Below are 24,467 nucleotides of genomic sequence, written 5' to 3' on the forward strand. Positions count from 1 at the left end.
AAAATGTGAGGGGTGTACTCACTTTTGTGAGATACTGTAGCCTTCCACAAGGCATATGCTACGTCCAGAATAGCCTAAAAGCCCAACTGAAGGAAAACAATTGTTCAATTCTCTACAGGAGATATTAATATTTTAATATTAGTGAATTGAAAAACATGTTATACGTGTATTCATCTTTAAGGAAGGAGGGATTGCTGTAGCATATTCTGCCTCTTTAGGAATATGACACCAGTCTGAGCATCTCATGCCTTTCCCAAATCTACAGAGAGCACCATGTCTAGAGGATGTCTGGAGGAGAGCTGAGTCAGACAGATCAGGAGACAAGTGGCCGGGTGGGAAGAAAACCAGGAGGGATTTGAAGAATGACAAAGTAAAGCAGATGACATGTCTTGCCTTAGTATTAAACAACATTCAGAAATGAAAGTATAGTTTGGTTAAAAGCTCAGTGTGGTCTAGAATACAATGTGAGTTATGTATGTTCGCTGTATTGTAATATATTAAGGTCTTGAAGGATTGTGTAGGTCGCATGATATAATCCTCATGCAAAATACAAAGGTAGCAACACTAGAGTATAGTAGCCATACTTGAAATTAAATTCAACATTGATTAATGATGGATAAAAATCTCTACATTAAAGAAATGCTTTGAATGTGCAGAATGTATTTTGTATATCACGCCCTCAAAACCCCTCAGTCATCGTCACAATTGCAGACAAATCACTGGTCCCTATTAAATGTCGTTACCGTTGCTGAGTCACTGCCTCTAGGTGGTCCACCGCATCACGGCACTGAGCACCAAAGTCAGGGGAAGAGAGCGTTGTCGACCAGGACATTTATTAATGATGTTGGCACTGGCCCACCCCTAGGCTCTTTCCAGGGCCCAGACGAAGAGCACACAGGGATAAATCAAAGAGCAGCCCATCACTGGTGGAAAGAATTTGGCAGAGAGTCAGAGGAAGGAGTCTGAATTGCAAACTAGACACATTGTATAAGCTGTGGGAGAATCTGTGGCAAGTTCAAGCTGAGAAGGTCAAAATAAAGTAATTTATCTTATGTTACTAAGCGGCAATTTTTTTTGTTGTCATTTGAGCAGCGTTTTCTGTCAGAGCCGGGGGGGGGGGGGGGGGGGGGGGGGGCGCAATTCAGCTGTACAAGTGATTATTCAACTTCAGCCGTCAGCTTAATTGTTTTTGACATCTGCAACCATTTGTTTGGTGATGACCATGTGAACTGGCAGATATTCTCCTTTGGAATAATGCAATTCTACATTCTAAAACAAATCCTATATATATATAACAATTGTAATATTTAATCGTCTAGATTTGTCTATTTCAGGTTATGAACAAATCCACAAAAGTTGTTTTTCCAAAAGACGTTTTCAAAATGATAATTGTTTCTGTTTTATGTTCAGTTCTTAGTCTTACAAACTCACAGATTACTGCTAATGTGATATCTATATTGTGTTATATTTCTAACATGACAATAATTCACTACTCTCTTTGGCGTACACTGAATCCATTAATTGGTAACCCTTTACAAAGGGTACGTTAATTAACATTAGTTAATTATTTTGAAAATATTAACAAACATGAGTTACAGGATCTTAACAAACATGTATTAATCTTTGTTAATATTAACTAAGGCAGTTATACACTCACCTAAGGGATTATTAGGAACATCATACTAATACTGTGTTTGACCCCCTTTCGCCTTCAGAACTGCCTTAATTCTACGTGGCATTGATTCAACAAGGTGCTGAAAGCATTCTTTAGAAATGTTGGCCCATATTGATAGGATAGCATCTTGCAGTTGATGGAGATTTGTGGGATGCACATCCAGGGCACGAAGCTCCCATTCCACCACATACCAAAGATGCTCTATTGGGTTGAGATCTGGTGACTGTGGGGGCCATTTCAGTACAGTGAACTCATTGTCATGTTCAAGAAACCAATTTGAAATGATTCGAGCTTTGTGACATGGTGCATTATCCTGCTGGAAGTAGCCATAAGAGGATGGGTACATGGTGGTCATAAAGGGATGGACATGGTCAGAAACAATGCTCAGGTAGGCCGTGGCATTTAAATGATGCCCAATTGGCACTAAGGGGCCTAAAGTGTGCCAAGAAAACATCCCCCACACCATTACACCACCACCACCAGCCTGCACAGTAGTAACAAGGCATGATGGATCCATGTTCTCATTCTGTTTACACCAAATTCTGACTCTACCATCTGAATGTCTCAACAGAAATCGAGATTCATCAGACCAGGCAACATTCTTCCAGTCTTCAACTGTCCAATTTTGGTGAGCTTGTGCAAATTGTAGCCTCTTTTTCCTATTTGTAGTGGAGATGAGTGGTAACCGGTGGGGTCTTCTGCTGTTGTAGCCCATCCGCCTCAAGGTTGTGAGTGTTGTGGCTTCACAAATGCTTTGCTGCATACCTCGGTTGTAACGAGTGGTTATTTCAGTCAAAGTTGCTCTTCAATCAGCTTGAATCAGTCGGCCCATTCTCCTCTGACCTTTAGCATCAACAAGGCATTTTCGCCAACAGGACTGCCGCATACTGGATGTTTTTCCCTTTTCACAACATTCTTTGTAAACCCTAGAAATGGTTGTACGTGAAAATCCCAGTAACTAAGCCGATTGCGAAATACTCAGACCGGCCCGTCTGGCACCAACAACCATGCCACGCTCAAAATTGTACTTTATAAATGCTTGTGTGCACATAAGATACAATTAGTAAATCATGAGAAAATATTTACTAAATGTAAGTTATGCGCAACCATCATGATATATTAGAATCCAACAGCCATAAATGTACTACCAAAGTTTGTGGGCTATTATTCATTAGCGTGACATAATAGTAGTAAATCATTAATTAAATGCAATTGTAAAATGTAAACCAATGGATTTTTAACGTTTGTAGAGTCTTCATTAGCATGACTTAATAATAGTAAAGCATTAATGAATGAATTAATAATTCATGTTTGTTAATATTTACTAAATCATCAACTCGTCAATTAATGTACCCTTATTGTAAAGTGTTAGTGTTGTATTTTTGTGTGCAAATGTAACATCCATAATGCTGGAATCTCTCCTATGGGATAGGTTATGTTTATCTCCCGCTACAAAACCCACAGTATGCCTACATAACTGTGACTTATAGCTCCTAATAGGAAGAAATAGAAGATAGAAAATGTATTGAGATTAAGAAATGTATATGAAAAGTCTATCTTAATGTTTAATAAGCATTTACATTACATGAAGTACATACTGTTCTGTCTGAGACTCAAAAACTTCACAATGTCACAAATAATCCAACAGGACAAGTAAACCAGCCAGGATGTGGAAGGAGAGGACCAAAAATACAGGAGCAGGAGCTGTCAGAAAGAATAACATAAATGTCTATTCAAAAAAACACACCATGGCCCCAGCCTGTGTCAGTTTGTGTGGGAGAGAGAAACGAGGGAGAGAGAGAGAGACAAAGAAGAAGGATGGATGGATAGACAGAGAAAAAGTAAGAGAGTGGGACACAGTAGACACACTGAGAGTCAGACAGACAAACAGAGAGATACCGACAGAGTCAGACAGACAAACAGAGAGATACCGACAGTCAGACAGACATACACAGAGATACAGACCGAGTCAGACAGACATACACAGAGATACAGACAGAGAGTCAGATCGACAAACAGAGATACCAACAGAGTCAGACAGACAGAGATACCGACAGAGTCAGACAGACAAACAGAGATACCGACAGAGTCAGACAGACAAACAGAGAGATACCGACAAAGTCAGACAGACATACACAGAGATACAGACAGAGAGTCAGACAGACAAACAGAGAGATACAGACAGAGAGTCAGACAGACAAACAGAGAGATACAGACAGAGAGTCAGACCAGCAGACAACGACCCTGACACACTGGAGGATGGGCCAGACTGTCAGCGTGTTCATGCAGCATACCAATCACCTCTGAACAGCTAGTCATTCCTCAGGACACACACTATAGTGCTTTAAGAGAAGGTTGCAATTGTGAAGGGGCTCCACCTTGCTCCATTTGATGGTGCCCTTGGACTATAGGAAAGGGCTGACGTGCACATATGATTGTGGGTGCGTTCATACATTCTTTTGGGCAATCTACTTAGAGCCGAAAGCACACTGGGTGAGTGCCAGAGCACAGAATAATTTATTAAATTATGAATGACCTTTGCGTCCGATTGTTACAACAGGTGTCGGTAAACGTCAGCAAAATGTTTTTATTCAATTGTTACCAGGAACCTCATCCTCTAAGGTAACAGTGCAACAATATAAACACCTTTGGTAGGCTAAGAAAAATGGTAACAGTGATCTGTTTTCTCATTTGCCTGAGAGTAGCTGTCCAGCTCGCCAGTGCTTGACAAGTTAGCTTCGGTGCTTGACTGCAGTTGTCAGAATGCTTGGATAATCCTATTCCTTGGTCAGAGCTTCAACGTGCTTTCTATTGGTGCCCGAAAACAAAAACACACTGAATTTATAAACAGTCTGGTTCTAAATGTACAAACAGCTCAGAGCGCACTCTGTAACTGGTGTCCAGTGAGATGTATTGTCTGTGCTCTGGAAAACCACCTCTCTGTGTACTGTTTGAAGATAATGATAATGAATTGATGGTAGAAGACATACAAGAGGTAACAGTAAAACGGCCAGTGATACCACCTGTAAAAAGACCTACAGCTTTACTTTATCTATTTCTTAGGCCATTATTAATGCTATAACTAATACTATTATGACCACTGCTACTTCTTGTTAGGTCTTACTATTATATCCTTCTCTTTCTGTGTCTCCACACAACCTCTAGATACCTGGCGTCTTCTAGACCCATGAGCTGTTAGTAGATAAAGAGGCTCAAATGTTAAGTCCCCCTCTTGGCATCTTTTTTGTGACTCAACAATCGGGATTCGTACATGGGTGTGACAGGCCAAGAGGGTTGAACTGCACTTGACCTGACCTATTCGACTACTCCGTCTCTGTCACTGGCTTTAGGACCCAGAAGCCTATGTGTCTAGTGTGACCCTTTCTGACTGACCCTCGGGGTCTGGCCTGACTACCACAGAGGCAAACAAGGCAGTCCCAGTCCCAGCTCAAGCTAATGCTTGTCTCTTGGACCCATGTGAAAGGAAGGGATTTTCACTGATTTCTTTTCTTTACTTTTTCCTCTGGGGAACTCACTAAGCAAATACACTAATATGATGTGACAGGGTAAAAACATTTACACAGAAAACGAGCAACCAGTATCTGTCTGGTGGTCGACCTATGTCAGAGACAGAGCAGCTGAGGAACTCAGTGTGAATAAGAACAGATGTTCTCAACATCAAACACACTGTTTATTCCACGATCTGTTGCATTGGGAAGCTACTCTATAATTAGCCAGGATGCAATCTCAGCAGGATGGAGTGACATGAGCTCATGTTGCTATGGCAACCGAGGTGAGCCCCACCTCCTCCCACTCACCACCCCCCCTTAGCTTTCAGTTTTGCAATGAGTCAGGGCTGAGAAATGAAATCCTCACAGAGGTGACAAGCATTTACAGGGCTTTATAATCACACCACTGAGGGCTGCCGTTCCCTTGACACCTAACATTCAGGGCAAGTGGTCATACAGACTCATGGAAGTGACGTCTTTTTAATGCTTGATGTCACACACTCCCCCTGCTAAAGCAATTATCTGACTGACAGTGTCGCTCTACGACGACTTGCCTTGATAATATTATATAGAAAGAGAGAGATCAGACTGAATATCATTCCCACCATGGGGGGAAAGAAAGTGGATAGCTATTATGCTTCTATTTGTTATTTGGAAAGGGGGATAATTACTACATGGTTACTGTTTAATAGACAGTTCTGACATTCCCCATGGGACAGTGCTGCCATTTAAGCTTTACAAAATATATTCCTCATCGGTAGTCCCACCCAGTTGATCAGTAGATGAAGTAACTGTGTCATACTGTAATGGGTTTTAACCAAACCCTTAGACTGGCTCTGATCTGCTTAACATTAATAAATTATGAGGTTAACTAAATGGAGAAGAAGGAAATCCCTGATGGACATACAAAATCACAAGCAACACGCACTCATATACACACACCTGACACATGGACAAACCACACCATGAAGAACAAAGGCAGAGACTGCTGGCTATGCATGACCTCTAGACTACAAAGATGGGGAACTGTACATATGCAAAGTGGCTATTTAAGACATTGAAATGGTGCTCATTAACCCTCATTCAACATTCAGACAGCAAGCAGTATGCATATTTCTCTATGATTCAGTGAGGCAGGATGACACATTCCCACTGCATACGTTATGAACCAATCACTCATTCTGTAAAGTCAACCAAGATTGTTTAACACCACCACCTGCAGGCAGGGTCTTCGTAAGGGCTTGAGCATCAGCCTGGATATTTTGTTGCTTCCTTCCCTTTTCTTCTCTTTTGTGTGCGCCGATATGTGCCCCGTGTTATCAAAAACACAATTTCAAATGGAAATTGATGGCTGAATTGTGATAGTGATTTTAGTTATAGATTATGCACAAATTTAAACAACGTATTACAAGTACATCCAAAATTGTGAGGTTTCAAAAAATAGTTATATTAATACCAAAAGTCCCAGTCTGCGTTAAATGTAATGCCTCTCGGTAGATACAAAAGATGACACGTCGTTGTTGGGTCCAGATGATATCATCAGCATAGCCTGCATAACTGAAAAGTTTGCCGCTGCTGATCTATGAAAACAAACGTAACATAATTCTGCTTCTTTGATTTGATGATGAAATAGTAATAGTGTTCAGGGTAGATGCAGGATTGTGGTAAATATTTTGAGTCTAACCTCAGTGTAATAAGAGTTATTTTCTGGCCTGGCACAGTCACTGGTCCTGTGAGCTTACAGACACTGTGTCTGTGCCAAACCAAGAACTATGAGCCTCGCGGGTGTAGTAGGAATAACTTGTTTTCAAGTGAATCTCAATATGTCCTTCCTTGTCTCCAGTGGTCTGCTGCATGTTCATTGAAAATGTGTGTATATGTAGCTACTAATTGTACTCACCCTGCCATGCAGGCAGTCATAACATGTGGCTGTTATTTTTCCATTCTTGTTCACAGCCATCCAGTTTTGGAGAGGCTTTTTGGTCATCCTTCATGATTGCTTGACCTGGCTCTCAATAAGTGAGCAGTCAGGTTTGTACAGTAGAAACCTCTCGTTCAAACAGCATAAAGATGCACATTTTGAATGGGATGCTGCCCCCTTGGGGATGTAGAAAGTAATGGCTTTGGTATTTAATATTTTACTTTGTCTTGTTATACACACCAATATACATACTGAGAATTGAAATTATACCGAAAGATAATGTAGTCCAATACAATCCATGTGTCAGACGAATTACGTTTTACCTAGAAATCTGGGTGTTGATGGCAGTCCGAGAAAAAAAAGTAAACACGGGACAGGGCGCAGACATTTTGGAATGTGCCAACTGAATCGTAGACAAGTGGAGACGTTAACTTAGATTTGTCTGTCTTTCCGTTATTGTTACAGACATTTTTAATTGCATGGTAAAATCGTTTACATAGTTCTTCATTATTTAAAACGTTTTCTGTGCTAATAACAAACATTGAGGAGTAAAAATGGAATGTTGTCAATTGCCCGATCATTTCACCCTTTATTTCCATAGTAAAAATACTTTCAGGGTGCAACATGGCGCTTAGCAGGATTCGAGGCAGCTTCGGAATACTGCTTCACTATGTTCCTGTTAAAGGAATACTTCGTGGCCACATACAAACTGACTGCATGGCATGCCGAGAAGGAGGTATATACATAGCTGATTTTATGTATCTAATGTCTAAGGTTATGGTTCTGTATCTGAGCCGACATTTGTTTAAAATGCTCATGATTAGGCATGAGATTAACTGTGGGGTTAAGTTTAGGTTTAAATCAAAAGGTTTAAATCAAATTAAAAGACTTATTGTAGAAAGAAACGTATCAGTTTGTGACTACTGCAGCTAGTTGTGTTTTAAAAAAATGTTTTTTATTTACATGGGCGTCTGCGGTGACAACCAAACACTGCATTCTACCGAATTTGACACATTAAGGGGTCATATATCGTGGTAGTAGTGCGATGTTTTGAAGATACTGTCTCAGTACCTGGACAATTTTCCATCTTTCTAGAAATTCATTCTCTGTAACAAATAAATAAAAAGGAGACTGTGAAGCTACCTTCCCTGAGCTGAAAAATGGAGACATTTAGAAAGGGGAAAATACTTTCTCACAGCACGGTATCAGATATATCATGACAGCATTTTTTAATGCTGGTATCTTCCGAAGATGGAGAAGGTCAGGTCATGGCTTAAACGGAGAGAGGTGTTCAGAGATCGATGATGCTGATGACCTTGAACAGGGCAAACCTGGGGGATAAGCCTGATCTTAAATCTGCTGGAATTCTCTCTGTGTAGCACCCACTTGAGTGATTCCTCAGCAGCTCTCGGTGCCTGTTCCTCAATCTCCTATCCCTCTATTTATAGTTGCTCTCACACTTCAGGCAAATAATGTTCTGAAAAGATTAAGAACACGCAGCCAAATGAAAAATAAAAGCTGGTAGCTAAAAAAATTAAAGCTAGTAAAATGTACCCAGCTACCGTACCTAGCTATGTGTAGCCAATCTAAAGCTTGCTAACCTAACAGTCAATCAGAAAATCTGTTTCAGAATCATAATTAAACCTTGAAGTACCATACCACCCTTCAATATCACAATCTCCATTTGACGTTGACTACTTCTGTTCATGCATTCATTTCAGCAAAAAGGCACCTGCTGTCAGAAGATGTGGTCAAGCTACAAGAATTCCAGAGGCGGAAATTGGCAGTTGCTCATCAAGTGTCTGGATCAAAAAGTAGGCTGCTATGAATTGTGATACACAGTATGGCCTTACTTTTTGAATCTCATACTAACTGTACCTTAACTAGGCCTACTACATCTGAAATTGACCAACCATGTTTTACTTTTAAGGTGATTTTTTTGAGGCATTCAATCAGAAGTTAAAGAAGAATGAGCTGATATTGAAGGATGAGTTAAAGCTGCTTCTTCACCTTTGCCAATCTGCTGAGGACATGGCCACAGCCAGATGTGCAATCTCCAGGTATGGAAGGTAATCAGGCACACAACTCATTTCACAAAATGGATTGCTCTGGAATGTTGTGACCTGCTCTATAAAGAAGGTTTACTGACAGAGACATTCAGTTACTGTTTGATTTAATCTTAGAATGGGTAAAACAAGTGACATAAGCCACAAACAAAGGTTTCTAGTTAGCCACAGTCCTGTTGGCTGACCATGTGCATCTGTTCATAGCTGCATTTTCTACTGCTTAGGTACCATGAGGAGAACAGTAATTCAGCGTTTGGTGAGTTTAAGTTTGGTCCTCTGTTCATGAGGCTCTGCTTTGAGCTGGGGCAGGAAGAGATGGCTGCTGCTACACTTACAGACAAGGTAATACTACAGTCATATATCTGTGTTTGAGTTTGCTAATGTTATACAGCTTATGTCCATCTTTTGTCTCATTAGGGTAGTTAATCAAGCCATTAATACTTTCTTTTTCTTTGTTTTTCACAGAATTTGAGAGGCTTTTTCTGTGACTCAACCTCTTTCAATATTGCCATCGACATGTTATTTAAAAAAGGGTTATATCAGAGTAAGTGGTGTCCTTTTGTGTTAGATCATTAAAGTAGAACATGTACCTCCATTGATAACTGAAATGTAATCACTAAACCATATCTGAAATACTAGGTGCTCTGGATGTACTAAGAGACATGAAGAACCAAGGTGTGACATTAAACAAGGACACATTCACGTTAGCAGCTGGAACCTGCTATAAACTGGTGAGGATTTGTCCATCATTGCGTGGTTCCACTTTATAGACACTTGATTGAAGGCCCTGTTTTTGTGCTCACCAGAATACCCCGGAGTCCTTTAGAATTTGTACTGCCCTTTTGGAGGAGGCACAGACCAAAGGACACCTGTTGCCCAGACATGCCTACTCTTTCACAGTAGCTCTCGCACTTAGACAGGTCAGTAGGCTGTTCTGTCTCTTCCACTTTTAAAATCCATGTCAGATACTAACGTGAATCTCTTTTTTTCTGTTTTTCAGAATAATGTCCCAAAAGCAAAATCATTTTTCAGCCTGATTATGAGTACTGAAAGCAGAATATGTCAGAATCTCAAAGTGAGTTTTCCAAGTGTTCGCTAACCAGGTAGCATCATTGTGTGTCTAACTTAGTCCATCAGGAAGCCAGCTATTTTAGGTTATGTTTGTGGTGTTGTTTCAGGTACTGATACTGGCCATGGAAGGAGCTATGAACGAATGCCTGGATGTCCTGACCTTTGCCATATGCTCCAACAGCCCTGCTTTTATAAAGAAACCTGAATTTGCACAGGAAGTGGTACGCGAAAGCAAATAAAGCTGCTAGTAATGCACATTTTTTGTTGACCCTTGTGATTTGTATATTGTGTTTTACAATGTTTTTTTGTTTTTTTTTTAGGTGGACCTGGTGCGAATGCGGAGCAAGGATGGTCCTCTGATGGCAAGTGTGGAGCAGGTGTTGTCCTGCCTCCAACAATCCGGTCAGGTGACCCAAGAGAGCCTGGACCAGATGTTGTGTCACACTCCCAGCGGGAGGAAGAGGATGTCCACAGGGATAATGGAAGAGAGAAGGATCAGCCGGAGAACTCTGAGACCCCTCCGGGCCACTCTGTTATCAGAGTGAATGGGACCCGGTGGATTCCTCAGTGTGTGTTTTAGGGCTCAGTTTGAGCAAGGTGTGTGGGATATTGGAAATCTGGATTTGGTGACGAGTAGTTATTTGGGAGGGGAGTTCTAGATGAGTGTGCAGTCCGAGTGCCATCTTAAAACATCCTAATCACAGCCTCCCTTGTACCAGTCCCTCATCTCATCTCACAACAGGCAAACAGGACTGAATGGAGACAGTGTTTGAAATGTGATCTTTCTCTAACCCCCTTTTTCCACCATTTATGGTTCGAGAACTGAAACAGCCATTCATTGTTCAGATGCATATTTCCACAGCATTGCTGGGTGTTGTGCTTCTAAATGTTAACAAGGTATGAAAATATTGGCGGTGAATTATAAATTAAAACAATTAGAAATCACTGAAAAATGTGTGGCGTGGAGAAAAGGTAAATGTTGATTTGTATCCTTTACGTTTTCTTCGTATATCTCATAAAAAATGTTTTATTTTTTTGGAACCACTTATGTTGTACTTTAGTACACTAAATAATACTAAAATAGTATTTAACTATTATTACAAAAGTTATAAGCATACTTCAGTGTGTGAAAATGGGCCCTCAACTTTAGTATACATAAAATGCATAATTGAAAATAACATTTTAGCACTCTTGTAATATTGTCCAAATGTGTTTCCAACATAATGTTTGAAATACATTAGGAGTATATTGTCATTGGTGGTTCCAAAATAATACACTTTAAGTATACTGTTTTTTTTTTTTATTCGATAATTAGAAGCATTGTTGTGGAAAATGTATGCTAAAATATGTCTCTGTTTCTCTTCCCACGCCATTATTGGCCAAAAGTGTGTGAACTCGAGTAAAAATCTACCTCTGTCAGCAGTATCCCTCCATTTGATGTTAAGGTTTAGTTGCTTTGGTTGTTGGGCAAGACCCTTCTGAGCATTTCAGACTTTTAACTGTTGACTGAAAATGGATACCAATGTGTGCAAAAGAAAAATACAATAGTATGTGAGACGGATGTGCATAAATCTGTAGTTATGTATTACATATTTATAGTGTATTAAAATTTGAATAATAAATGTTCTCATGTATTTTTTTCTTAACGTTTTAATTCCATTGCATTGGCGCTGTTTTATTGTTGAATAAAGAGTCCCTATTTACGTTAAATACATCGTACATGTCCCAGGGCCCAGGCACATAATAGGGGTGCGTTCAACAGGAATTGCATTGGCTCAATTTGTGGTTTTTCGGCCAATATTTTCGGGAACGTTTTCATACTGAACATGGCCCAGCAGAATTGGACAGAAACACACCTATTCATATCAAATTCCAAGAACACGGCCACGTGTAAACAAAAAGTGACGTACAATACGTTAGTCCAACCCACAATGCTACGCTGACTAACGCCGAACCTAGGGGAATCTCAGAGAAGACAGGACAGCAGTGGATTAGGGACAAAATAAGACGAAACAGGTAGTTATAATAATAACCGGTGACTCGTGTGATTGAAAAGTGCCTAATTTGCTGCCTAATTTTATATATACGCAGATAGTGGAGGTTGGCGGTGTCTGAAGCCGACATCACCACCGTCTGGCGACTGGAACAGCAGCAGTTAACGCGTTTGCTACATAGCTAGGCCTAGGTAGTTCCAACTGGTATCTGACAACAGAACAATTATCAGTTGGTAACCATTGCTTACTTGAGTAGAACAGGTCTAAACAAATGTATGTGCTTTCGTGAACTGTTAAAAGGCCAATTGAGGTTGTTCACCTAACATAACAGTTAGCTTGTATTGTCCATAAAAGCCCCTGCCATTGTGGCTATTGTTACATTGACTGCGGTGGGTCACTGAATAATTTACGGGGGTAAAAATGAACACTGAAGAGCCGGCGTCTCCAAAACCTGTCACAGACGACGATGGCATGTCGTGGTGGTACCGATGGCTCTGCAAAATCGCTGGTGTCCTGGGCGGAGTATGTAAGTAAAAATAACCAGACGTTTTCATAACTACTGTAAGTTACACGTGCTGAATGACTGTAAACATTTGAATTCTGATCGGTCATACCACACCTTTTCAAGTCTATTGTCACTGAATGCAGAACAGACAAAACTAAGACCGCAACTACGGAATTGGCTCCTTACTAGTTATCAGGTATTTATTTTGTCGGCAGCCTTAGTTGCTCATTGTTTCATAGGCTCAGACAAAAGATAAACCTAAGAAACGCATGCGGGCTCGGCAAAAACACGTAAGTGTTCAACAAAGGAATGTGTTTAATATGTAACAACTCAACCTACCATTGGGGTTGAATGTGGCCCTCCCTATCGAAAAACTGTTAAAAATCTGTTTAATTTCATGTGATACAATTATGTTGACATATAGTTTACATCTCTTAAGAATGTTCCATTTCATCAGCTCTCTGTTTATTTTTCCACGACTTCATAAAACACTTTACATTATAGTTTAATATCTAAAAAATATATATATATATTAATAAAATATAGTATTAATCCGTGTTGTCATCTGGTCACACAGTTTGTTTTTCAATTACTTTGTGAAAAACTATGAATTAATAACATGTTTAATAGATTTTACACTGTATTGCATTGTTTTTCAGAAAGTATTGGATAAACAGACTTGGTGTGTGAATATGACATTGTGGAACTTGGTTGAGATATGCACTTATTGTCTTTTTAGTGTGACTTCCTGGGATAACTGATTTTTAACAAGTTTGTTGAGAGCGATGGACACATTCAACTCAGTATGGCAGGTATCATTGGTACATATTAAACACACCTTTGTTTTTTCAGAGGTAGCAGGAGTTCCTTATTTTGGTTGGAGCCGAACTGCGGGTGTTGATGACTGGATATCCAACAATTCCTAGCTAAAACCTGTTCCTGAGGAATGACAGTGTGACTATGTTACATTCTTAAGGACGCTCTGCTATCGGCTCTCATTGAAACATGACAGTGTTTGGTCATGGACTTCAGCCTTCATCGGTTTAGTGATAGCTTCTATTTAATGTTAGCTGGAGTGCACGTTCTTCCAACAGGGACTTGGTGCGAGGCTGACAGGCATGATGTCTGGCTGTGCTGCAGTTCCCAAGCTGTAGGCCACATAGCAGCCCGGCTTGCCTTCCTCGCCTGTCCATTGTCGGCCTGGTGCTGGCTGTGATACTGGAGTACTGGCAGCTGTATCACATTCTCACACTGGCCTGCTGTATAATCAGTGGACTCTGTATTATTCAGCATGCTGTGGAATCTGGATGCAGGATGGGATACGTCCTATCTGTTTCCCTGCTTGGTTGCTGCTGCATACTTGTATGTGTGCGTGCGCGTGTGCGTGCGTCAGATGTGTGTGTGTGTGTGTTTGTGTGTCAGATGTGTTTGTGTGTCAGATGTATCTGGGTGTGTGGCATGAGGGTGCCAGCCAGCAGCTTGCTCTCGTCTGGTACCGTGGGACTTGTTTGGCAGCGCCAGGCGTTTTAATTAATCACCATCATTCGGTCAGTACCAGTGCAAGGCTTCTCGTGTCCTGAGCTGAGATATTTTCAGACCAGTATCGTTCAAGCCCCACAAGTTCATCATTTAGACAAATTCTGAGCTGGATGCAGAAGACAAGATGAGCTGTCGCAACTTTGACGACCTTCTGTACAGGAATGAATTGAAGCCTGTAACAGCTTGTGTGTTTGTACACATCACATTCGATGTCATGTGATTAAGCATCCCATCTGTTCATTGTCTGAGTCCTTTTCCATGCTCGTTGTGAGGCCCCGGGACACTGGTAGCACCCAGCAGTCCACCAGGCAGTGCATAGCAGGGGCCTAACAGGGTCCTACCAGGGGGTCTGGAGGCTCAGATTAATACTTATCATCATCATCGTCATCTGTCTCTTGTTTGGATCTCTGCCAGTGCAGAAGAGCTGATCCTCTGTGCTAGTTTCTCTGGTAACAAAACCCATAGTTTTTCTTGAAATGAGAAATTCAGGCCCTTGTAGTTTCCAGTGAGGCTACATTTGATTTGAGTTGGATAATAACACAGTTTATTATCCCTCTCTGGCTTGGAACCAAGCATCCTTTCTCCTGGTCTGTTTGGATTCATAATCCAATATGCCTGAAGCATCTATGCATATTTATGCTTGATTGTACTTGCATTGTAGTTGCATTAGGAACACTTGTAACACCGGTAATATTTTCTCTCACTGAAGCATGTGCCATCTCAGGAGTGTGGATGTGTGTCACTGTCAGCCCCTTAAACATCGCCGCTGGAGTGTGGATGGTGTAAGTTTCATTCTTCCACTATGATTTTTTGGCCAAGTTGGTCGTGTACATACAGAACTGGGCCTGTGTATGTACACATTTACAGATGCTGTGTTCGTGTCCTCTCCCTGTGTTTCAAGGTTGAATGCCTTTGTGTTGTTCCTGTTTGAAGTCCCATTCTGCTGCCAGTTCATTGAGTTTGCCAATGCAGTGGGAGCTAGAGCTGACAAGTTCAAACCGTGGCAGAAAGCCTTCTTCTACTGCGGGTAGGAACTGGTCTGAGGATTGTTGGCTTCACAAGACTCGCCTGCTTATTGTCTAAGCCTAGAATTTAAATCAACTGTTAAAATTGATTTTTTTAAATAAACACAATACAGGTTTCATGTAATCTACCAGTCCCTGTTGATGTTATTTTCAGGATGGCAATATTTCCCATATTCCTGAGCTTCTCCATCACCACATTGTTTGGGAATGCCATTGCCTTTGCTACAGGAGTGCTCTACGGTCTGGCTTCCCTGGGCAAAAAGTGAGACATTTATGTTCCTAGTTTAGTGATCTGATTTGAATGTAGGTGTACATAAAGAAAGTCAGTCTACTATCTCTTATTTCTTCCTCACACTTTCGCCCCATTCAGTTTGAATTAACATAATACATTTTCGGGTGTTATTAAAACAAATAAGATGGAATAATTCTAATGTTACAACAAAATAACTGTTTTGTTTATGCTTTCCTTATACCCATGAGTGGCAAATGTAACCCTTTGAAATATATTTCCCTCAACATTATATCTAACAACCTCCTTGTTCTCTGTGCTGTCATGCGGCCTCCCCTGCTTCTCTCCCATCCACCTCCTCTGTCTTTCAGGGGCGATGCAGTGAGTTATGCCAGGCTGAATCACCAGAAACCAGGGGATGAGGAGAAGCTGACCGGGACCACTGATGGATCAGTATAGTGATATGATCCCTCCCTCAGTCGCTCCCAAAGATGAGGAACACATTCCCTTTCTTCTATCTCATCCACCCTCCCATCTGTTTTACCCCACCTCTCCCTCGTCCTCTCCCCCACCATCACATCTGTTTTACCCCACCTCTCCCTCATCCTCTCCCCCACCATCACATCTGTTTTACCCCACCTCTCCCTCGTCCTCTCCCCCACCATCACATCGGTTTTACCCCACCTCTACCTCGTCCTCTCCCCCACCATCACATCTGTTTTACCCCACCTCTCCCTCATCCTCTCCCCCACCATCACATCGGTTTTACCCCACCTCTCCCTCATCCTCTCCCCCACCATCACATCGGTTTTACCCCACCTCTACCTCGTCCTCTCCCCCACCATCACATCTGTTTTACCCCACCTCTCCCTCGTCCTCTCCCCCACCATCACATCAATTTTACCCCACCTCTACCTCGTCCTCTCCCCCACCATCACATCTGTTTTACCCCACCTCTCCCTCGTCCTCTCCCCCACCATCACATCAATTTTACCCCACCTCTACCTCGTCCTCTCCCCCACCATCACATCTGTTTTACCCCACCTCTCCCTCGTCCTCTCCCCCACCATCACATCAGTTTTACCCCACCTCTACCTCGCCCTCTCCCCCACCATCACATCTGTTTTACCCCACCTCTCCCTCGTCCTCTCCCCCACCATCACATCTGTTTTACCCCACCTCTCCCTCGTCCTCTCCCCCACCATCACATCTGTTTTACCCCACCTCTCCCTCGTCCTCTCCCCCACCATCACATCTGTTTTACCCCACCTCTCCCTCGTCCTCTCCCCCACCTTCATACTCTGTCAGTGGGTTATTTCTTTACCTAAACTGCTGCATCTTTTTATGTCTTATTTGATCAAATGTCTGTCTAGATAACAATATATTTATTATCTTATTGAGTCCTTATAGTGTGAATTTAGTTGTCCGTGGCATTGGAGTTAAGCTGCTGTGTTTTCTTTTTATTCTAGTATATTTTTTCTGGATTATTTTATCCCTTTTTTGTGTGCGGTTTTTGTTGCCCTGGTTACTGACCTTTTTGGCAAGTAGGAAAAGTAATGTACCATCTTAGCCGATCAGCCTTTCAGGAAACCTGGCCGATTGTAAATGTGAAATCGTAGTTTGTTTTCCCAAGTCAACAATGATATGATTTCAAGTGCATCTACTGCAGCTCGATTTACTTGTGCTGCGGGAATTGGAAGTTTGGCCATTGGGAGAGTTATCCCAAACATAATGTATATCCATCCAGTGAAGCCAAAGATGGAGTCCTCATTTTTTATCTGTTACTTGTGATATTTACAGCTTCCAATTGAATGGTTTAAACAAATTATAACATTGATAAAACAATGCATGTTCATATTTGGTTGGATGAACCGTGATATAACGGTGAATTCTGTGTGTGAACATCTTTTAGTGCACATAAAACATATAAACAATTTCTCAGCTTATGGGACGTTCAACAAATTTGCTTGTAATCAAGCAACTGCTGGTTGTATTTGCTAGAAGTTATTTATATACTTAAAGTAAAAAAACATAAAGAATGAGAGCTGAATGGCTATGCTCAGTCATACACATCGTAGTAGATCGCTCTGGCTATGCTGCAGTAAAACAAACCATTTCCATTGTATTGGTTTTCTCTTGTGGAGCCGGAATCGATGAACCTGTTTTCATTGGGATCTCCGTTAGCCTCTTCCTGTGGTCCACTGGGGTGATGCCGGCTTACAGTGTTCCTTTTTGATCCTACACACAGTAGTGATCTGCTCTTCTGTCCCAGGGAAGCAGTGAGTTTTAAAGGCTTTAGGGACTTGGATGAGGGAATATGTCTTGATTCAGGGACTATTTAGAGTGCAACACAGTGAAGCACGCACAGAGCCATGATTTGCCTTTGTCCTTAACTCAGACAAAAGATACATCATCATCATCTGTCCGATCTCTGATTACAAGTACAAATACATTGTTCAGCATGAACCTACTGTTCGGTTTATTAGTTTGTGTGACTGTTGGTGAACAGGAATGCTTTGAGGTAGCTTGTTTGTACACACCTCTTACAGCCTTGTATCTCTCACTCTATGGATTGGAAAATGACTCAATTCAGTTACTCAGTAAAATGGTCATCTATGACCAGATCTCAGGCAGGCTTATTTTTATGTCCGTAAACAGCATTCAGGGTTACTAGCATAAACACTATTACAAGTCACTTGAACCAATGCAACGGTACTACCCAGTTACACATGAACCAGCTAGAACAGGAACACCAGCAATCACAGGAATGTGCTATAAAATATACATTCAGTTTTGGCCAAAAGTATTGGCACCTTTGCACTTTATTCAAATAATTAGCAATTTCTAATAGTATACTGTTAAAATCTTTCAATTATTTACTGAGTCTTAGCTTATTCCTCCCCCAAAATACTACAATAGTATTGGCACTTTCTAGAAGTATTTAAAAATGTTTACATTTCAAGCAGGTGATTCTCGTTTACTTTGGAACTTAACGCATATTGATTTCCAGTAGGCTACAATATGAAAATAATTTTTTCTCCTGTTTTGTGTCACAGTGTGTAGTGCACTGAGCATGGAGAAAAGAATGAACCAGAGAATTGTCCGAGGAGATCAAACAGTATTTTAACAAAGCATGGACAAGAGTGACTTGAACATGTCCATTTTAATGTTTCAAATTTAAAAGGATACATTCAGTTCTGAATAAAAAAAAAACATAGATTTTACTGTTAATATTACAGAGCCAAAGAGTTCAAATCAAAGAGAACTTAGGCCAGTTTCATGTTTTAGAGGCAGTTTGAGTTATTTGAAGTGCAAGGCTGCCAATACTTCTGGCCACAACTGTTCGTTATATGAAATGGGCTTTGTAGCATCAGATGTAGCTTCATGGTTACATCACATCTACCTGTCATGAAGCCACTGGTGAAAGGCTGGAAATCGTGTTTTCTGCAGAGGTCCCAGCCCTGCAGTATTGATACACATCTGCTGCCCTGACCATATTTGCTGTAAGGGGTGTGTGCTTTTTGTGTTGAAATAATGACTCTAAGGCAATCTTGCCTTTATTGCTTTTGATGTCATCATGTACTGGAATGTCAATAGAAGCCTACTAATCTTGTTGCTTGGTATTTTTCCTCCCCTTGTCTGTCAATAAAATATTCATATTTTTTTTAAGTCTGTCTTTTCAGTTACTTACACTATGCAGATGATCAGTGTAGCAAAACCAAAATGCAGTTTGGGGGTTTATCACTTTTAATTCATGATAAGTTATCAAAAGCAACATAATGGAACACATTTTCTAAACCCAACATTTGGAAGTTGAAACAACAATCCAACACCCCGACAGGATGTTAGAAGATAGACACCTTGTTCAGAACAAAGGATTCACGTGACGTGTCTGCCAATGAATGACACTGAGGCATCTGTTAAGAATAAACGTTCTGTAGGATTTGGGTCGAGTGGGCTTTGAATAAATAGAATAATCTCTGCAATCTTTTTGGGTTACCAAAGGAAATTCCACAATTTACTGTACACGGTTTCCTTTATAAGTGAGTCTACTTCCCAAAAACATGCATTTCTATTCAGTCAAGTCTCCTTTGTGCCATCTACGCAATGGCATGTCCTCAGCCCACTTACAAACTGCTGCAGTTCATTCTTCAGACCCAGAGTCAGGTTAATTTGGGTTTGGGTGACTTGGGCTTCCTAGGTACTTTGGTCTTCTTGGTCAACTCTGGGTTCTTACGACTAGCCTTGATCTCTGCCTCCCAATGTTTCTTTGCCATTTTGTACAACCTCATGGTCGCCTGTGCATCTTGGACCTGCAACATATTCTCAGACATTAGCTTTTCGCTCACAACTGTATTGTAGAATATTTGTCAGCTAGAAAATAAAATGCAACATTTCTAAAAGGGGACTTACGGATGAATGTTCTCCCTTCTGTACTTCCACGTTTAGTATTTCTCTACACAAGAGTTTCAGAGAGGGCCGTCCACTCTGAAAATTAACAAAGTTGTTAACATCTTCCTCTCATACAAATCCTTCTGTCACTGAAACAAAATTATAAAATTCAACAAAAAGGGTATTTACCTTCACAGCTTTCTGGAAAGGTTTATACTTTTGGGTATCTCTGATGTTCTTTTTTGGATGATCCAAGAATAAAATCTGAACAATTAAGAAATGGAGGTAAACAATGACAGTAAGGTAACGTCAGTAAGTGAAACAGTGTAGCTTCACAGTATATCATAGTGGAGTACCTTGAGGTCATTGTGGATGGCGTGTCCCACTAGTGTTCTTCCATGGAGGATCTCAACCACCTCTTTCTGGACAGTCTTAAAATTCTCACCTGCAGCGTATAACAGCATTTAGTATGAAAACAAAGTATCATTTTAAAACACTGCTCAGGTAACTTAATCATTAAATAACACTGTTGGGCTTTAGTGAGCTTGTTGCAGTGCTATCATAAAATAACAGTCAAGGTTTTTCTTAAGTAAATGCAGGGGGGCTGCTGAATAGCAAAAGCAGCCGGCAAAGAATCTTTTGCGAATGAGCTATGACTCATTTGTGGAATTATGTTTAAAGATGTGACTTAAATTACTGAAAAAGGGGATGAATTCCATATATTGTTATTGTTTTGGATTTGGTCTAGGTCAGGGGTCCTCGACTTTTACCCTACAAGATCCAGGGCCTGCTGGTTTTGTGTTAATAAATATAGAGGGATCAACTTTATTCAGTTAGACACCATTTTAATTATACGTGATGTTCAGTCGTTAATCAGTGATCAGTAAAACGTACATTCAACTTGTTGGTCAAACATCATTATTTGACTGTGCAAGAAAACAACAACAGTTAGGCTAAAAGGACATACTCATCAATACCAGTATGTCAACCGTGCTTACAAACAACATGCACATTTACTTGATCAACCTGAGATGGGGTATTATAATCTCTCTGCCCTGTGTGGAAAGTCAAATCAAAATCTAATCAAACACACAGGTTCATGTGAATTAGGACAAACCTGTTTCCCAAGACATCGCTAGTTTCGGACTGACAGGCACGTGTCCTCGATCAATAGATCACTAGAAGATGCATATCATCCATTCTAGCAAAAGAGGGCTCAACCAAAAAGTAGTCTAGTTAATAAAGGCAGTCAGACTCAGAACCCCTGTTTGGCTGTTTAGGGAAGCCACTGATATGGGGGTGGATGACGTCTATGTTTGTCTCATTCCATACCGTTTTTTATGTCTTCTGGTCGAATGCCACTGACAGCTGTCCTGTAGTCTATCACCTTCTCTGTGGGCTTGACATATTTATCATAGATGCACTTCCCAAAGTGGTTCACCAGGGACACCCTGGCTACGATGCTGTCCTCTCCATCTGGGCCCACGCCCACCATCTCACAGTCCATAGCCACCGCCTTGGTTAGTCTGAGAAGGGAAAAGGCCTTGGTCACACCAGGGAAATCATTTTCTTCAAGAGACAATACTGTTCTTTAATTATAGAAAAGGAATGGAAGTTGTACAGTACATTTCAAACTGAAATTGTGACTAATAAAGCACTTGTAGGCATTCACTGTGATGAATGTGCTAGTGTGGTGTCCTGTAATTCTGTGGCTCTAAACTGGTTTTGCTTCGGGACCCAAATTGATCCAGGTTGTCACAGTCGGGACACAATAACGGCATTGTCTTTTTATTCTTTTGCTGAAAAGCTTTCTGGAAATGTATTTTGTTATATTGACAGTATATGTAGCAAATAGATATGGGAAACCTTTTCACTCCATATTGATCATATTCTTGATTAGGAATGTTGGCAAGCTCACATGACTAAGAGAACAAAATACACAACTAGGTCTGCTATATTTAGAAAATATTGAGATCTAAAAAATTCTATTGTCATGTTTTCTTTAAGTCTATTTAACCAGTTTAATGTCATTTTTAGTCAGACACCAGTTGAAAGTAACTGCTAGTAGACTTACCCCTCAAACCCCCTGTCCTTCACCAGTATCTTCTCTGTGTTCTGGGGATCGGTTTTCTGAATGCCTTGTATCTTCCTCATGATATCAGCCGCATCTTTTCCCACTGTAGCCTCAATGTCATCAGGGTCTACATCATCAAACCACAGGTCCAATCTAGGTGCGGACAGATGTATATCAATCTTTTTGAGAGCATCCCTTTTCATGTGAAAGAAACCCTCCATACATATTCAGCCATTACAGAGGTGATCATAACGTGACTTTCTGGGACTCAATGCCAAAAACACTTAAGAGATAAAAAGTGGTCAAAATTTACTCAATTTTCACACCACATTTGACCCTCAGACATTAATTTTGTAATGAAAAAAAGCACAAATGCTCAACAATATAAGTTAAATATATTATATGGTGGGCATTGCTCCAGACTAACATTTTCCACTAAGTGTTTCCGTTGGTGGCCCAACCATTATTTGGTAGCACATCCCAAAATGATTATACATTAGTGTAAAACATAAATTTAGCATATTAGTTCGTTTGTAGATTTAGAACAATTCAGAAATGTAGTTACATTTTATGTTTAGATTTTACTTTCCTTTACATTTATGATTAGGCTACTAGCATTGGGATATAGCAAACACTTTTTTGTTTAGAATGCAATTATGGCTAGATATAGGAGTTACTGTTGAGAATATTAAATTGTTCTCATGCTACTTTTGAAAGTGTTGGTATGCTACATTTGAAAATGTCTAATAAGGAATAGTGATGGAATGTTTCAATTTTGAATTGGATCTTTTAGTCTTTCAGTGAAAAGAACATCTTTCAATTGATTAAATTCTAATCTGTAACACCTAGAGCAAGCAGGACCCTCTATCGGAGAACTTGTAAATACAACTGAAAACTTCTCATTCAGAATTAGAGGCTTTTGCTAATAAGTTTTACATTTCCAAACATGATTAAAAACTAGGTACATTTATAACTACTGGGTAAACAACAAATAATATTTCTTAAAACATTTAAAATATATCATGAAACCTGAAGGATTTTTTTAAAAATTAAAATGGTGCCAATGAGACCAAATCTAAACCTAAAAACCCAAGAAAAAGGGTCTCAAAATGTGATAATTTGGTCACAGTCTGGAACACTGGTGGGGTATGCAAAATGGGGAAACCAAGCACCTTTATCTTCTAATTAGGAATTAGGTCCAACATTCAACAAAAGATCTTCAATGAGAAAACCTGTATGAAACACCCATGGAAAGTTGTATTTATATTTTTTTTAATATGCCTTTAAAAAGTGATCTAATTCAAATTATAGACAGACTTACTCAGTTGGTTTATTTTCCTCCACTTCTACTTTCTTCTTCTTCGTCTTCTGCGGATTGCCCAGCATCTGGACACTGTTTTGTTTCCTCTTGGGATTGGGCTGTTCTGTCACCGATGGTCCTGGGCCTTTCCCATTCACCTGAGATTTACTAACAACAGTACTCCCCTTCACTGCTTTCCCACTGTTGACCTGCGCAGTCTTGCCGACTGTTTCGACATCCTTTCTCTTTGGTAAGTCCTTAGCAGGCTTCTTATGCGGTGCCACCTCCTTTGAAATTTCTTTAGCAACGTTATGAGTCTTGTCCTTCTTTGAAATGTCCATGTGTACCTTGGAATTTTCATGTACTGGTTGCTTTTTCACTAACAGGGGCTTGGATTCTAACCTCTTTAAAAAAGAATAAAGTCACATTTCAAACAGCACCATAGCTCACATTTTAGACAGTGATGACAGTAGTACGAACATTTACAGGTCTATCCAAAATCGGTATAACAACAATGGATGTCTGACTTACTCATTACAATGAACTACTCACCTCTAGTAACGTTTTCCAGTTGGCTGAAAACTGTTGAGCATCTTTTGGAGGAAGCAACGCCTTAGTTTTAACTTTTGACAATGGTTCTTTCATGTTAGTGTGTTTAAAAACATGTTTCTTTACAGGTTTCTGTTTCTTCTTCTGGGTGGACTCTGACGTTTTCGAAGAAGCGCCAGAGTCTACTTGAGTCGCTGGTTTGACCTTAGGCATCACGTCTCGAGGAATATGCCTTTTGAACAGTATGAATATTTACAAAGTCACAAAAATATGTATACAGTAAGAACTGAGGCATCCACACGTTTTTCTGTACGCCATGCTGAAATCTACTTCCGCAATGTGTTACAAGTGTGAATGTCCGACAGGATGGAGACAATTCAAGGTTTGCGGTTCGTTCTTAAATTAACTAGTCAGTTTTATTCATCCAGATTTTTATAAACTAATCTACTGATTTAAAAAAAAATAGGATCAACATTGCTGTCTAGAAAACTATAAACATACTATCCAGTAGCATGACAAAACATACGAAAGAGAACCATACGAAATAACTAGTATCAAGACGGCATTAGATTGGATGGACACCAGGTGGCAGCGTTGTCAAATTGTTAACTTTGCAAA

At 40.4% G+C, this 24,467-nt stretch overlaps 3 protein-coding genes across 4 annotated transcripts; 2 read left to right on the forward strand and 1 right to left on the reverse strand.

Annotated features, from left to right (window-relative positions):
* Positions 1-7,516: 7,516 nt before the first annotated feature.
* Positions 7,517-11,269, forward strand: ptcd2 (pentatricopeptide repeat domain 2). Of its 2 annotated transcripts, none has more exons than XM_010878261.4 (10): positions 7,517-7,841; positions 8,827-8,919; positions 9,036-9,174; positions 9,396-9,513; positions 9,637-9,715; positions 9,811-9,902; positions 9,978-10,091; positions 10,172-10,246; positions 10,350-10,463; positions 10,563-11,269. In XM_010878261.4, the coding sequence occupies exons 1-10, from the start codon at positions 7,730-7,732 to the stop codon at positions 10,785-10,787; spliced, it is 1,161 nt and encodes a 386-aa protein (XP_010876563.1). In that variant the 5' UTR covers positions 7,517-7,729; the 3' UTR covers positions 10,788-11,269. The 2 variants fall into 2 exon arrangements, with proteins under 2 accessions (XP_010876563.1, XP_010876564.1); XM_010878262.4 differs by having other exon boundaries at positions 7,518-7,841; positions 9,036-9,165.
* Positions 11,270-12,161: 892 nt separating this feature from the next.
* cacfd1 (calcium channel flower domain containing 1) lies at positions 12,162-19,201 on the forward strand. The gene is made up of 5 exons (XM_013137180.4): positions 12,162-12,762; positions 14,990-15,062; positions 15,182-15,307; positions 15,460-15,567; positions 15,906-19,201. Exons 1-5 carry the CDS (start codon positions 12,657-12,659, stop codon positions 15,991-15,993), a joined length of 501 nt encoding a protein of 166 aa, XP_012992634.1. The 5' UTR covers positions 12,162-12,656; the 3' UTR covers positions 15,994-19,201.
* A 68-nt stretch (positions 19,202-19,269) lies between these two features.
* On the reverse strand, positions 19,270-24,236 carry rexo4 (REX4 homolog, 3'-5' exonuclease). The gene is made up of 8 exons (XM_010878264.4): positions 23,853-24,236; positions 23,322-23,704; positions 22,001-22,153; positions 21,259-21,452; positions 20,283-20,371; positions 20,116-20,190; positions 19,948-20,022; positions 19,270-19,847 (listed from the first exon to the last, which is right to left on the reverse strand). The coding sequence occupies exons 1-8, from the start codon at positions 24,060-24,062 to the stop codon at positions 19,698-19,700; spliced, it is 1,329 nt and encodes a 442-aa protein (XP_010876566.2). The 5' UTR covers positions 24,063-24,236; the 3' UTR covers positions 19,270-19,697.
* Between the last annotated feature and the right edge of the window lie 231 nt (positions 24,237-24,467).

Source organism: Esox lucius, chromosome 14, assembly GCF_011004845.1.
Source record: "Esox lucius isolate fEsoLuc1 chromosome 14, fEsoLuc1.pri, whole genome shotgun sequence".
Classification (NCBI taxonomy): Eukaryota; Metazoa; Chordata; class Actinopteri; order Esociformes; family Esocidae; genus Esox; species Esox lucius.